The sequence below is a fragment of the Colossoma macropomum genome, unplaced genomic scaffold (assembly GCF_904425465.1).
Source record: "Colossoma macropomum unplaced genomic scaffold, Colossoma_macropomum, whole genome shotgun sequence".
Lineage (NCBI taxonomy): Eukaryota > Metazoa > Chordata > Actinopteri > Characiformes > Serrasalmidae > Colossoma > Colossoma macropomum.
In genome coordinates, this window is record NW_023494789.1 from 31,863,551 (window position 1) to 31,880,608 (window position 17,058).

The window sequence follows — 17,058 nt, forward strand, 5'->3', positions numbered from 1 at the left end:
CTAAAACATTTTTTTTTGAAGGATTTTATTAACACGATATTGAGAAATGTTACAGAATACAGTTTTAAAAAGCTGATTTGAAACCTATATGTCTTCTTTATTTGTATATTGTTTTGACTCCTCAGACCACCACTAACATTGCACTTTGGCCCTCCAAGACAAAAAGTTTGGGCACCCCTGCTTTAATACATTTAATACAGTATATGAGGCTAAAGATGTAAGGCATCATAGCCAGTGTTTAATAGCATACGCTCCCTAATCCAGCATCCACTCCCGAATCCACTTTGGATTCCCCACTGTTATTGGCTCTTGTCAGGCTTAGTAAACTGGCATATTGGCTTAGTTAATATGACACGTGAAATAAACACCGGCTGCATCGCCAACAGACTAATCCTGATTCCAGACTCCTGCTGATGCAGCAATTCACGCTACTGACAAGCAGTTCCTCTAATGGGAGTTTTTAACCTGCTTATCCTCTATCTGTAGCTATGGGACACTTCTCATTGATCAAATAGTGTCCATGTCAAGAATCAATAATGCGAATCTCTGTTTGTTGTTGAAAAACAATGCATAGCCTTTTTCCTGCTCCTCTCTGCTAATGCGGCTGTCTAAATTTAGGGAGCGCCAATTAAAAATAGCCTTCTTCCACACAAGTTCAAAGGAATGAGCTGGATCGTTAAAGAATCTTCCAGAGGAGCCTAGCCTGGCTTTGGAAGGAGTATCTGACAATGAACATGAATCTTATTGAAAACAGGCATACTGAATCAGCTCAAAATTACCCCATTACCCTGACTGTTTGTGCAACACTAATACAATCGCATAAAGCATTTACACAACAGGATATTCTCTAAATGTGCTGGGGGTCGGGGGGTGGCAGTGGGGGGTGTCAGCACTTTGAAAAATGAAGGTACTAAAAAGGCTTCACTGAAGCAGTATCATAAAAACACCACTTTTGGTTCCATAAAGAAAGTTTTAAAGGATGATTCTTTAAAGAAGCATCTTTGTAAATGAGATTTGCACATGTGATTAAGGCTTAAAGAACATCTACATAATAAAAAGGCCCACCCAAAATCTCATTCTCTCACGCAATGAGAGAATGAACATATTTTTTGTACTGTATATGTTATTACATTCTTATTCATTTTTTTTTTTACAATTATTACAATTTAAAAATTGTAATCTTAGCCACAGAATATAGTGTAATGTCATAAAATGCATTTTTAAAAACTTATTATTTAAAATCTTTTAAAAAATAAAGGTGCCACAAAGGTTTCTTCAAGCGATGCCAAAGAAGAACTACCTTGGGTAGACCTACTTTGGCTAGAACCTTTACACTCTCATTTAAATCTGGGCTGTAACTCACATGAACCCACTTCTTTCTTTCACTTTCGTTGCTCGGGAATGCACTAATACTAAAATATGACTGTTTGGCGCTGTAACAGCGCTGTAGTTATGAGGAGCAGATGTGATTTAACGCTGCTAAAGCTTGTTAGGATGTGCGGAAAGAGGTGAGTTCACTGTAGGACAGTACAGTTACGCCACTTATCTCGTCACTCACACTCGGTCACAGGAGAACAGATCGCCGGTCGCTCCACTTGGACAGGGAATATATAACTTCATGTTTCAGACGTTCCTAAAGTATATTTGGCGACTCATTTTACTCGTCGCTCCCTCCCTCTCTAATCATGTTGAACTCAGAAGTGCGCCCTCTCCTCGTAACAGCATAATAGTGTCGCCTTCCTTGCAGTAGAAAAAGGCCCCCAGGGCTTTCACTAGAATGTGGAAGTGTGAGAATGGAGTATTATATCGAAAATTTATCGAACAATTCTTATAGTTCTGTCGAAAAAAGTTATATTGCGATAATTATCGTTATCGTTTTATCGCCCAGTCCTCCTGTGGGGACCTCACTTTTTAGGGAACTCAAAGTGGTTCTTCTATGGCACTGCACAAAGAAACCTTTTTGACAGGTGGACCTTGTTAATTTGTATATATAAAACCCACCACAAACATTCCACATTGCCTCCTAAGAGAAAAAGTTTGGGAACACTGTTCTATACCAATTAAAGGTTTCTCCTAGAACCACACATACAAGCCAAGAACCTTTTAGGAACCTATTAGCAGTGTAGAAGAGAAAGGAAAGGATGGCTCTGTCTGCTGACTGTGCATTTTGATATGGGCCACTATAGGGTGATATATGCGGAATGAATGAGAGAGGCATTGGATAGGCTGTCTTATAGATTTATAGGGCCTGTGGCAGGAAATGAGGCTGTCAGCACACAAACACATATGCGCATGCAAAGAGAAACCATTCACCAACCTTTTACGCGTTCTCATTCATATAGCACCCTCCATTCATCCATAAGTTCATATAAAGGCAGTATGGTACATTGGGTTGTAGAAATAGTCATAAAATCTTTGGTTGGTTATGTTTCAGTACATATATGTGTTTGTGTTTATGCCACCACAACACACTGTGACTGCCCCTCGAGACTGTGTGCTCACTGATGTGCTCTTGTCTTCACTCTGATGCCTCTAGATGGCCTGTCCCAGCATAATGCAGCTCCACTTACATCTTAATACAATTGTCATGAACTCCCGCAGCAGCTACAAAAATACTTCTGAATCAGCCCATGAAAGAAAAACTGAAAGAAATGATAAAGGGCTCATATCATGGAAAATCAAACTGTTTCTTGCTTTATGGAAATAAGAGTTTGATGTAGTATGAAAATACTGTTACATTGAAACACAGACCAAAACTTTGTACTCCCCAGTCAGTACAATCAATTTAAAGAAATTACATAATTCATTGTTTTGAATTCATTCTAATGCATTTACATACACTAGATGGCCAAAAGTATGTGAACACCCTACTTATTGAGTTCAGGTGTTCAGCCACACCCATCGCTAACAGGTGTATAAATCAAGCACATAGTAATGCAATTCCTATATAGACAAATGTTGGCAGTAGAATGGGTCGTATTGAAGAGCTCAGTGACTTTGAAAGTGGCACTGTCATAGGATAGCACCTTTTCTACAAGTCAGTTCGTGAAATCTCTGCTCTGCTAGATCTGCCCCTGTCAACTGTAAGTGCTATTATTGTGAACTGGAAGCATCTACACTGTAAAAATGGTTTGTCAGTTCAACCTAAAAAATGACTTCATGTGGTAACAAGCAAAATACTTTGTATTTATTTAGTTTAAATAGTTTATTTAGTTTAAATAAAACTAGAACTTGAACTGACAAACTATTTTTTACACTGTAGGAGGAACAACAGCTCAATCGTGAAGCATTAGACCACACCCCACCAGCTGCCGAATGCTGAAACATAAAAATAAGCTATTATCTGTATCACTCACTACAGAGTTCCAAACTACTTCTGGAAGCAGCATCATCACAAGAACTGTGTGTTGGGTGCTTCACGAAATGCGTTTCCATGGCCAAGAAGCTGCATACAAGCCTAAGATCGCAAAGGAGTGACATTGGAGTGGTGTAAAGCATGCCACCACTGGACTCTGGATAATCAGAGACGTGTTCTCTGGAGTGATAAATCATGCTTCACTATCTGGCAGTCTCATGGACGAATCTGGATTTAGTGGATGCCAGGAGAACACTACCTACTGGCATGCACAATGCCAAAAGTAAAGTTTGGTGGAGGAGGGATAATGGTCTGAGGCTGTTTTTCAGGGTTTGGGCCCCTCAGTAAAGGGTAATGTTAATGCTACGGCCTACAAAGACAGTTTAGACAATTATCTGCTTCCAATTTTGTGGCAACAGTTTGGAGAAGGCCCTTTCCTGTTCCAGTGTGACTGTGCCCCTGTGCACAAAGCAAACTTAAGTGGCCTGTACAGAGCCCTGACCTTAGCCAGACAGAACACATTTGGGAATAATTGGAATGTGATTGCGAGTCAGGCCTTCTCATACAACATCAGTGCCTGACCTCACAAATGCTCTTTTGACTGAACACAAAATCAAAAAAATACAAAATCTTGTGGAAAGCTTTCCCGTACAAATGGAGGCTGTTATAGCCACAAAGGGGGGCCTCCATATCAATGCCCATAGTTTTGGAATGGACTGTCCAACAAGCTCACATAGGTGTGATCAAATGCACATATATTTGGTCATATAAGGTATATCTGCCTATTAGGACTAGGCAGTTTTGACACAGAAGCAGTCTTGACCCAGAAGAGTGCTTTTTAATGACACATCATACAGGGAAGCAAATCAGAACTGAGGTTATTTACATGTATCAGTCTTAAAGGCATGTCAACAAAAACAGCCTGTTTAAGTCTAAGAGATAAAAAGAGGCCAGAAAATTGGCATGTAAAAATGAATTATGACTGCTTTTGGTACATAAACCCACACACACATTATAAGCTGATCTCAGGGAAAAAATAAATAAAATTGAAAAAATGTTGAATATGGCCTCTTTAAAGAGAAGCAAGCAAGTTTTCATCTATTTTCAGCTTGACCCAGTCCGTAACTGAAGTGTAGAGAGAGAAGGGCACTGGTTCTTCAAAATCTTTTGAGTTTTATAACAATCACATGATAGTTCTGAATGGTTGAAGTTATTATTTCTTTTCTGACTTCCACAATGTTCAAATATTAAATGTCAGAATCAGATCAGAAGTCCTGTAATTGCTATTAATGTACCATGACTGGGCACATAACTTAAAGAATCAGCTTTCATTGTCTCTGGAAATGCTTTTTTTCTCAGGGTGGCATTGCAGTGGTTTTAGGTTCCAGCATTTGACTTTTAGAGGACAGAGGGACTTAACTGAACTTCTACAAGACCAGTCTATGAGTGGGAAAGTGTAGGATATCTCTGGGATAAGATGGCACCTCCAAGATGCACTGGAATGTATGAATGAGTCGCTTGTGGTTGAAATGAAAACCTTTAATGGACATGTTACTAAACAATGGTGTTTCTGCTGAGTCATATCTTTTTGTGTGTGTGTGTGTGTGTGTGTGATCAGTCACAACAAAAAAGGCCCTCTCAGTGGCAGGTTTATCATGTTTAGTTTTTAAATTGCTACAATGACCTTTCATCCTTCTTCAAGTGGAAGAAACAAGACAAGCCATTGGCATCAGTTCCTCTGACTTAGGATGTGTTTGTCATTTGAGCTTATATTCTCTGAACATATGCATGACTTGGTGTAGAATTACTTGGACAGCAAGAATAGAATGCAAACTGTGCCTTGTGCTTGCTGTAGGTTTATTTCCCATAAAATTGACTGTCAGCCTCTGAAGCTTAAAATGCTGTGCTTCAGCTGCAGAGGGTCTGGTCAGTGTCTGCTTTCCAGCTGTTCTCATAATGCAGGCTTGTTTTGTATTATAAAGCACTATATTTGTACTTCATGAAATATCCCTTACAGGTCGTGGTTATCGTGAGTGAGTGCAATTTCAGCAGTGAGAAACCATCAGGGCCTGCCAGGAATTAAAAATGCATGTCTGTAATTTTTTTTAGCTCATTTTTATTTAATAGTGTCACCAGGCTTGTCTTTAAACCCTGCAAGCATTGTAGTAATACTCTTCTTTCATTACTATGTTTTGGTTGGAAATTAAAAGGTTAAGAGGTTTGTTAAGAAACTTAAAATTGTACAATCAGGTATTTTTCAGGTTTCCTTCACTCTGACCCTTCAGATTGTGCTTTCCAATGGGTGGGACCAATCTTATGTGAAAAACATCACTGTGGACATACTGGAAGTCCTAGAAACATCACTGACTGTGATCATGATCCGTCACCTAACCAGTTAGTTGAATGTAGAAATGAAAAACAGCAGCAACAGTTCTATTCTAGGGATCTTTATTGGAAGAGTCACTGTAAAACTGCAATATATAAGGTGCCAACAGAAATTAGCTTTATTGTAAAGGTGAGTTTTTCAACTTTTTTTTTTTTTTGAGTTTTGATATTTTTGATGTTCATTGCCTAAATTAAAGGCCTAGCTCTAACAGCATTATGCCGTTCCGGTTGAGGTCTGGCGTTGCCAAAGGTGAGGTCGGGCTTGTGTGTGCGGATGACTGATGAACAGCGTCTAGTCAACGTTCACCACTGGATTTCAAATGAATGATTTCTCACTTGTAGCTCAACCAACCAGAGAAATTCTATGAAAAGTGAAGCTTTTTTCAAAGAGTATTTAAAGAGAATTCAATCAAAAGTTGCCGAAAAGTTGTGTCTGCTGAGGATGTAAGTGAATTGTTAATTTTGCATTTGAGGGTGTTTTTTTTCTTTTGACTCAGTAATGCTACTTCTCTTAATTTTGACAAAACTCTTACATAGTGCTGCTTTAAGCACAATATCAGATATTTTATTATAATTTGAATTTCATGAAAAGTTACTGTCAGTCACTGCATACAGTCATGATCTTCCAGAATGAAAACAAAAAAATACCAGTTAATTTTTGTCATTTTTTTGTCACTGAAATTAAAGAAAATATAGAATGTAACTGTAATATAAATCTAATTCACTATGTAAATAACAAAGTTATTAATTATATAAATATATATAAATAGTATAGAACACATGGTGATAAATGACACATGATGTTAGACTTCCCTGAACACCATGTTCTTCTGAATCATTCAGTACAGCATCCCATATTCAAAGATTTGCACAAAATGATGTAAATTAGAAAGATTACGCACACGTATTATCCCTCCCAAAGCACAAGGCACATATCAGCCAGGGGTTCTGATGATGAAAAATCACACCCGTGGAGAAGTCTGTCTCCTGTATGTATTTTGGGAGGTGATAACTCTACAGTATTGGGCAGGAGGGTGACAGAGAGAGTTATGGATAGTCCATATTGCACCTACCCTGGCCTCGGCACAAAGTCAAGCATAATTAATGTGCCATTAAAAATTCATCTGTGCTGAAAAATACATGTGGAGGAATCTGTGTATGGGGGCACAGAGCTGTTTCAGCCTTGCTGACCCACAATTAAGCATGGGGAAGCAAGCTAGCTGCCGCACTGGTGCTATTAAACCTGCTGCTGACACTTTTATAGCCCATCGTCCGCTGCTCCGACAGGAGAGCATGGGACAGGGGGCTTGTTTGTTAACTCGAGCAATGCAATCAATGGCATCACTCTGGCACCAAACTACTATCCCTCTATATCTTATCAGCAATCTCAACATGAACAAGTAGGCAATGATGTGGTACACATGTATGTGGGATCATTCACAACCCACAAAAACCTGATCCAAAGTTGGTTTGCCAACCCTTAAAGACTGGCCTTAAGATTGAAGGAATTGCCCAAGACCTCCCAGAATGATTGAAATTCATTGCTTGAGATTTTTAGTGCTTGTATTAATTTGAATGAAATTAATACATGAAATGTACTAATAATAAAAAATAGTAAAAAGCACTGTTTGTGTATCTTGACAAAATTACAGCTGTAAACAGAAAAAAACAACGCACATGTAATAGACTATGCTTGGTTGTTGCCACCACTGCCACTCTCACCTGCTCACAGAAAGGGATATTTCTATGCATTTAATGACAAAGTGTCAGATTAGCAGTTATGTACAGAGTGGCAGTAAAGCCCCCTCCCCGTACCCCTCTACCCCCACCTCAAAAATTAATATAATTATTATTTTTTTCCAAATACATTGCAGTTTCAGATGAAATTTAACTTAGTATTTAACTTTAGTATTAAAGTTAATGACCTCAATGAGTACTGCTACTCTGTCCTCAAAGAATGTACAAATCTGACATAACTTCTTTTGATTGGACTGTTTTTTCTGGTTTTAGTCAATCTAAAAAAAATCTAAATTGACTTTTTATTTTATTAGTTCATGTCCCTTGTCATATTAAGCATAAATCATTGTATCATACAATTTAAAAAACAAAATTCTTACATTTACACATTTTGCAGATACTCTTATCCAGAGTAACTTACAGTTTAATCATGTCATAGATGTAGGCAAATGTGTTAGACTCTCGTTGGTATAGCATGGGGTGCTTGCCCAGCTGAGGAATCAAACCTTAGTCTGCTGTGTGGAGGGCAGTGGTATGACCCAATATGCTATACCAACCACAATTCTTGCTTTCCTGTAATCTTTGATCAAAGTGTAGTGACTTTTGCCTGCCTATAAAGCATCTTCTGAGTTTTGATTACATCACCATGCACCAGCAGGAGGCAAAGAATTATACTGACCAATAATTTCATTATTCACCTCCTCCTCTCACCCCATCTGATAAACTGCTCAGAAAGCTCAGTGATCCTGCCTGACATGACATTTTATGTCACATCACAAAGTACAGAAGGAAAATGCATTGTGTCCAATCCATTTTGACTTTAACCCCTTTAAAATCCCAGACTTATTGCATACGAAGGCTTATTATCCGGTAAATACAGGAACTTTAGTGCAAACTGGCTGAGCCATTCTAAGGTTATAGAAGTGTGTAACAAAACTTTGGGCCTTCTGGTGAGCCCTGGCCAGTTAAGAGGTTTAAAGGACAGCAAAGGGACCTTGTGCAATTTTACATATATATATATATATATATATATATATATATATATATATATATATATATATATATTTACATATATAACTTGGTTTAATTTTACCTTGACATAATAAAATGTATTTGCATCCTCAGACATACAACAAAGAGAAGATAAAGAGACTCATCTGCATTTCTATTCAAGTGAGACATACCTAAAGCCATAATAAGCTCATTTTCATTAGACGGCAAACAAGAGGAAGCTCATTCCGATCATTTTATGGTAGATTATTTATGCGATTATTGCGTTTTCCCCTGGTGAAATCTGCTCTGAAAGGCTTGGTGGGTGCCCTGCTGGGCTGAGGAAGTGAAATGCTGGGAAGATCCTGTGGAGGCTATGTCTCGCTCTGGAATGTGAGGGCAAATGGAGGTGAGAATATCCAGCAGGATCACATTAGTCTCACAGGATTTGCTCAGCTTATCAGACTGCTGCTAACAGACCACGCTGAAGGCTTGTGTGATGCCATTGACTTGAATTTGAATAAGGGTATTGTATGGATATGGATAATGGATATGGATAAAGGTTACTAAGGTTGTTAGAGATGGCCTGGAATCCTTTTGGTTAAACACAGATAACTTTGGTTTAGATATGTAAGCACTGTTTTGTTCAAAGATGTGAGCGTGAATGATTATAGCCCCTTTGAAATGTGGCCCAAGTAGATGTTGTGAGTTTATAATACTTCAGCTGCTTATTAAACAGTTACTGGCTGATCAAGAAACAGCTAATTTTAACTGTAAGGACCACTGTGCTGGTCCATACTTGAACTCCTCACTCTCATAAATTCATAACCAACACATTTGTTTATTAAGAGTTACTGAATAATTAATAACGATTCTTTACTGAAGAGTAATTACTGACTAATAACTTGGAATTTTAAGTGTTAACAGTTTCCCATCCAGTCTCCACTTTTTTCCATTCCCACTTCTGTATTGCCTCTGACTCATGCTAGTTCCTCCCACTTGTCATCCTCTTTACCTGTGTCTAGTCTGTAACCCTTCTCAATAAGTATTGTGGCCAGCTATTCTGTCCTTCAAATCTGAACATTTATAGTTCTTGGCCATGTCCAAAAGTCTTTTTGTCTCAGTGAACTCTACAGTGCTTTATGTTTCCACCTGCTTTTTGATTTGATGTCATTTGAATTTGCTGTGGACTCACACAAGTATCCTGCCTCATCCTCATCCTACAGATATTAACCTATGTTGTATAGAAAAGACTTACAGAAAACAACAACCACATTGTTGGGATATATTTTGACATCAGGAAAGCTGCATTTATGCTGTCTGTTCATCATAGCAAGGCCATATTTGTGGAGAAGTGTGGATTGTTTACACCTCTCTTTGGTCACCAGCAACACAGAGTCACAACATTTCACACACAGGGAACCCAAGTGCCCAAGTTAATCTGTTTGCAGAGTTACAGGGAAAACGTTTATTTGATTATATTAAGCAAAACAAAATATTAAGACTGCAGAAAGAGGCTACAGGCTAAAATGAGGCAATAAAATTTGCGTTCATTTTAGCGCTTTCACTTAAAAGCTACATAAGAACATGTCTACACATGAACTACTGAAACTACTGAAACTGTCCTATATGTAGAGCTGTAAGCATCATGTATAGACTATTACAAAAGGCAGTGATATCAATGCTGATTGAGAAAGCATGTACAGAGCAGAATGAGTGTATATTTAAAGAAGCCATCTCAGCTCCTTCTGTCAGTGTCTGGAGTGAGAAAGGCTCTGTCTGAGACAAACACTTGAGAAAGAGCATGTGACCAAGCAGGCACTGATCACAGCAAGATACCCTCTTGTTAGCATACTGCAGAGACTACACTTAAGTACGAGCACAGTGTTCTTCAAATCAAACTCTGTCTTGCTGTAATTAGAGACACTTCACTGGCTGAGTGTTTATCAAAGAAATCCAGTGCTGGAACATACAACTCAACACTTCAGCGTAAGTAAGTGTCGTAACAAGAACTGTATCTTTTGCCCTTTTATTCCCCTATGCTTTCTGTCAATGGTTCTTCACATTCTACAGCTTTTGAGAACAGTTGTCTGTCACTAAATGAGAGACTGAAAGAGTAAAATATACTACCGAGTCATCTGACAGTGTCGTAATCTTCAGCAGAAAGATCTGCTGGATGGCTTTACATTGCTTTGCGCTTTTAAGCTAATTGCACAGTGATGTATGGGCCTAAGTGTGGTGCTCCCTGGGTATCATTTGACAGGAATAGGCACTGCTAATTAGATTTGACCAGCATTATCAAAATGCACATTAATTAGTTACAGGTGTATCTCATATGCACTTATATAATTATAAGCATACATATAAGCCAGAGACCACCTTTCATATATATATATATATATATATATATATATATATATATATATATATATATATATATACATATATATATATTTTGATGTGTGAAGGGGCTCACTTTCTCTCACATTTCAGCCACACATAACAAAAAATGACTCAACACTATGAAGTAATGCAGAACCTGCATCACTTTATTATGCATTATCAGAGAAGTGTAGAAATGTCAGAAGTCTACTCCATTCTGGCCTCATACTTTGTCATCAGAGCAGACAAATGAGGAGTTTGAGAGCATTTGTGGGTTAAGTGCATGTAATGACTGATAATATCAAACCCATCTCCTTCAGTGGAGCTAATGCTATGCTGACACCACTGGAGCTCCATTATATTGATTCCAAAGGCCTCTCAGGGATACTCTGGTGCATTACATGGAATTGATCAGCATAGCATTTTGCAATTAGCTTGATGTGGGAAATGACATGACAGCACTTACTTAGAACACATAGAAGAGCAAAGGATATTGACTCTTCTAGACCACTCCCATGTAATTCAAATTAGAGTACTGTCTCTTTGCCCTACTGCAAGCGCACGTAGGTTATTACACTACCATTACAGGCCTTCTGGAGAACACTTGGATTTGTCCACAGACAAACCTTTCTGAATACATCTGGTTCCTGAATTAGCCCTTGTGTGGTGTTCATGTTTTTGTTACTCAGTGGTCTGGCTTTTTAATCAATACAGCCATAACAATTTATGTACATACCAGATGTTTAAAATATCACAAGTGGCCAGCGTATTGTTCTCATTTAGCAGCTGTAGCCAGTCAGCAGCCTATCCATGTTGTCCACCCTGACACACATGCACACATACACAAACACATACATACACAGCAGGCCATGTAGGAGGAGAACAGAGTGAAGGGACACAGCACCTCCACACTTTTATTCCCTGTGGGTTCACCACAAAATCACGTGTAAGATAAATGTGTAGGGGGTGTACAGTGTGAAGTCACTGAATATGTGTTATTTTATATGTTCTTCACAGAAAATTAGCAAAGATCAACGAATCTGAGGTTGAAATAATAATAAATCGCATCATTTCTTCTTTTAACATTGAAAATGGGTCCAACAGACCCGAACACCACACAAGGGGTAATTATTAATTGTCCAGGATTGGACCTAGTCTGATTGCAGCTAGTCATCTCTGGTGTTAGCCTGCAAGTTATGCTTGAAAAAAGAGGATTTCTGTCTGGCTGAAAAATACTCTTACAAAACAAAGGCGCCAAAAGGTTTTGTGGAGCAATATTAATAAAAGAACCATCTTTAGTTGCCTACAGAACCTTTCCGATGGAAGAAGAAATACTCCAGTATTTTTCAACTTGATCAACCTAGAGTAACCAGAACCACCCACTGGAATGATTTGGGCAACCAAAAATGTCTCTTTTATGGTATCGCACTAAAGGACCGCTTTTGGTACTTTCATTTTTTGATTATAGCAGTTGAGTTCATTCAAACTGACACACTGTGAAAACTGAGGTGTTCTCGTCTTGTAACAAAAGGCCAATGAGCAAATTTAAAGCAAACTAAATCCCCCATGTGGTGCTTACCTTGGCTGCAAATGAGGAGTTGGGCTTCTCCAAAAGATCCCAAAGTTTCTTTCTCTTCTCTGTACAGCATGTGTTGTCAAACTCCTCCCCTTCTCTTTCCCTCATGGTTTCGGCCTCACGTTTCAGTTCCTCATTCATCTGCTCCTTTTTCTGGTGATATCGAGCCTGACAGCAGGACTCCAGGTAAATCTCATCAATCCCCCAAAAGTCCAGCTCCTGGCTGAAGGAGAGTGCACACATCTCCTCCATCATGTGCAGCTTTCCAGTGCGATAGAAGTTCAGGATGGACGTGAAGGCTCCTGGATGTCTATCGAAGAAGTACTCATTATCGTCCAAGTTGTAGTCATCGCACACCTCCATGATGGACTCGTGGGTGTTGCAGTCTCTCAGTTTGCCCAGTCTTGTGCGCGGGAGCCGGTCCAGCGTCCTCCACAGCACCTCATGCAGCAGCCCTCCCACGTTGAGCCTCACCCTGCGGGAGCATGCCTTACTCCGGATGATTTCCACCGGCTCTGGCGGCAGAGAGGTGGTGGAGCGAGAGCCTGTCTTAATCATCTCTCTCCTGGATCTTGCACTCTTTAAACCAGACCAAAAAAAGAAAAAAGGATCACCGCCGGAGGGCTCCCAGATTCTCGACCCTTGGAGGATAGTTCACCGCCTAAATTTGGACCTGCTCTCCTTCATGCTTGCAGCTGCAAAGGGAGGGGGAGGGAAGGGGTAAAAATTGAAAGCTGATTTAGAAAATTCAGAAGAAACGCAAGAGGAGTAAACTCACACGCAATGTCGGGCTCTTTATCCACGCTAATCAGAAATATAATCCTCTTTAGGAGAAGCTCCACTGCTCGCCCTATTAGACTTGCCCTCAAATGGTCGCTGTCCAGTGCTGAAAGCAGGGCCCATACAAGCCCCACTCATTCTATTCAACGTGGCTCCACGTTTTATTATTTATTTGTCTTTTTTTCTCATAATGAAGTTCATAAGGATAAGCCTAAGTGTGAATCACAGATGTCCTTTCAAGCAGTGACTGTGTGTGCCCACTTGACATTTGAAGGTGTTCCTCTGTCCTACTCATCTCCCCTAAAGCGATAATAGCCCTACTAACACAGATAAGCAGGTTAGGTTTGTAGTTCAAAACAGATTAATCGCTGGGCAGTATGAAATGAGGATCCGCTCATCGCTTTGGGGAACAGGCTAACAGTTTAGACAGGTTATCATAAGATCATTTGGACACAAGTGGTGAAAATGTTCCAAAAATGTCATTTCAGTAACAAACTATGGCTCAAACACACACACACATGAGAACTGGAGAGCAGTTTGAGTGGAGTACAACAATCTAATGATGTGATCACTTTTTATTTTGTAGATACAAAATGACCCCAGTGTTGTGGGGCCAAAAGTTCACAAAACAGTCTTCTTTCCAATTCTATAAACAACTCGTCATACAACACATACATCTTGAAAAGAATTAATTAAATAATTATTTTATATGACTCTACAGAAAGCACAATTGCTTCATAAATTGCCCACCTCTGAAAAGGAGTTTAAGTGATATAGAGACATACACTGAAAAAAGTGATGCTCTGAATTTATGTGATTAGCCTTAGCTGAAGCTTAAGCCTAAGCGTAAATTAGCCTAAGTGTAAATTATTTCTACTTGAACATAATATACCAAATAAATTTCTTCTCTTTACTTTCTTTTGGCAACAACTGTGTTGATGTGCATTTTATTCACTTGAAAATTACAAATCAAGTAAATTCAGTGTATCACTCTTTTTCAGTGTATACAGATGAATATTTTAGAATAAGGTGCTGAATATCATCCACTCGGCAGAACGCTCGTATAAAATAAGACCTACCCGTGTGAGTTCGCTGGGGCAGATGTGAGCAGGCAGTGTTGTGGAGAGCTTTCAGTGGGCAGTAAGGGAGCTCGTGCAGGGGGGAGCTACTCCTCTCCCTCTGTCTCCGTCTCTGGAGCAGCTCCTCCGCGGCGCACGCGGACAGATTGGCGGTTAGTCGCGAGTTTGTGCTCCATTCCGGTTCGATTCCCGCGCACGGTCGACATCAACTGGTAGCCCGCGCGCCGTAAATCCACGCGCGGTGGCTTTTCCTCTGTGCAGGTCAGACTGAGAGCATGAGCGTGTGGAGAAGTGTGTGAGTGTGTGTGAGACGGAAACAGCTTCAGCTCTGCAAAGAAGCAGAGAGCGCGCCAGCTCCGCCAAGCGACTGTAGCACGAGAGCTCTCCCTCTCTCTCTCTCTCTCTCTCTCTCTGTGTCTCTGTGTGTGTCCCTCTGCCTCACACTCTCCTGAGGGAATCTCTTCCTCTCTCTTATTCCTCTAAGAGAACTGCGCGTTCTCTCTCTCGCTCTCTCTCTTTCTTTCTTTTTTACTCTCTCACTATCTCTTTATCATGATTACTCTAGCTTTCTCGCTCTCTGTCTTACTACTCTCACACACATTATCTTTCTTTCTCAATGTTACTCTCTCACTATCTTTCTTTCCCCTTATTGCTCTCTCTCTCTCTCTCTCTCTCTCTCTCTCTCTCTCTCTCTCTCTCTCTCATTATTTCCCTCACTTTCTCACTGTCTCTCACGTTCTTTCTCTCTCTCTCTCTCTCTCTCTCTCTCTCTCTCTCTCTCATATCTCTCTCACTTTCTCACTGTTTCTCATGCTCTTTCTCTGTCTTTCTCTCTCTATCTCTTTTTCACTACTCTCTCTTGCTTGTCTTTTCCTATCTATTTCAGCTTCCCTTTCTCAAACATGCTCCAACTCTCTCTCTCTCTCTTTCTCTCTCTCTCTCTCTCTCTCTCTCTCTCTCTCTTTCTCTCTCTCTCTCTCTCTCTCTCTCTCTCTCTCTCTCTCTCTCTCTCTCTCTCTCTCTTTATTGCCTTCTCTCAAATGCTTCCATTCTCTCTTTCTACTGTCCATCTCTCTCTAACACACTGTTCCATTCTTTCTTTCTTTCTAACTCACTCTTTTTTTACCATTCTGTAGCTCTGCCTCTCTCTCTGTCTCAAGCACACCATCTCTCTTTATTTCTCTCTTTCTCACTGTTTATCTCTCTTGTTCTCAGTCTGTCTCAAACACAATGTCTCTTATTCTTTCTTTCACTCAAACACACTCTTACTGTCATTCTCTCATGCTCTCCCTCACACACACACACACACACACACACACACACACACACACACACACACTAGGTCATGATGTACATCATGAAATGTCTGCTACACTTTTATAGAGTCGTGAAAAGTGCTTTTCCTTGATTATTTCTTGAGAGAGTGAGTGAGAGAGAGAGAGAACAGTTTGTGCTTAGAAACATGATACATGTAGTTCTGGAGGTTTCTGAAGACTGCAGTTGATGAGGTGTATTTTGTAATAAGCTGAGTTGAGTGCTTTTCCCTGATCTGTCTCTGTATGAGGTTGTTTGAGTAGTTAAAACGTGATGTTGAATGCTTGTTTGGCAGGAAAATGAGCTTTGCCGTTTGATTTAAAACATTGCGTGTACATAAACAGAGGCATCTTAAAGGCCTAGGCAGCTCCGGCCGGGGACAGTCAATCTTCCACAGTTTAATAAACACTGTAATGTCTTTAATGATTTGGGTTATTGAACGGGCCACGAATGACCTCTTGCGTTTTGATGCAGTGAGATGTGGGAGACTTTTCCTTTGAGCTTTCTAACTAGGCCACGTCCCTGCTGTGGTGGAACTGGATGATATTAGCTTCTCCTGGGCAAAATGATTATGTAAAGTCAGCAGTTTTACCAGTTTGTGGCAACCTGGATTCTTGAACAAAAGAATAATTCAAGATCCACAAATTAAACACAGGTGATTTATCCAGGGGCATCATCACATATCTCTGAAATTTTGCATGAATCAGGGTTGCTGAAACACTGCTGTAATGCTGGGTAAGAATAAAGCAGACATATTTGTTAAATGAAAAGTCATCTTTGGAAGTCTTCAGTTTGTTATTTAAGGGCACCCAACAGTTAGAATCTTTTCATAAAGGTGTATATAGGTCAGGAACCATGAAGGCACGACTGTACCATAGGCAAAATCCTAACCAGTGAACTCTCATGTCCTGTTCTTCTCTGAGTACAGCTTTAGGGTTAGTGCTTTGTACAAGGGCACAGTGACAGAGCGCAGTGAAGGGGCAGTGATATTACAACCTGCAGCTCTTTGATCATCATTCAGACTTTGATGCTTCATGATTGGAACCAGGAAGGTTGTTCATTTCATTTATATACATATGATTTCATTTATATACATATGATTCTAACTTTTGTGTAATCTACAAGGTTTTGTATTAGAGGTTTCTTGCATTTCAGTGGCTGCAAACAGAATTGAACTGAAGCTAAATGTACATTAACTTTAAAGGGCCCATATCTTTTTATTTTTTATTTTTTTGTGTGGTTTTATGTACAAAACATTTTCAACCTCTCTTTAGCCATAGTATAGAACAAACTGCTTTAAGACTGACACATACTATACAGCAGAGTGTGTGTAATGTCTATTTTCTGTTGCATCACTCACTCACAAAGTTCCAAACTGCCTCGAGAAGCAATATCAGCCCAAGAATTGTGTATTGGGAGCTTCATGAAATGAGTTTCCAGAGCTGAGCACTTGCAAACAA

General features: G+C 39.7%; 1 protein-coding gene across 1 annotated transcript in view; it reads right to left on the minus strand.

The window, feature by feature from the left end:
• LOC118808368 (potassium voltage-gated channel subfamily B member 1-like) overlaps positions 1-14,653 on the minus strand; it is a 68,984-nt gene extending 54,331 nt beyond the window's left edge. The window contains exons 1-2 of the mRNA XM_036570990.1: positions 14,285-14,653; positions 12,429-13,120 (exon numbers count right to left, since the gene is read on the minus strand). Of these exons, the coding sequence (XP_036426883.1) occupies positions 12,429-12,983 (555 nt within the window). The 5' untranslated portion in view covers positions 12,984-13,120; positions 14,285-14,653. The remainder of the gene's footprint in view (positions 1-12,428; positions 13,121-14,284) is intronic.
• Between the last annotated feature and the right edge of the window lie 2,405 nt (positions 14,654-17,058).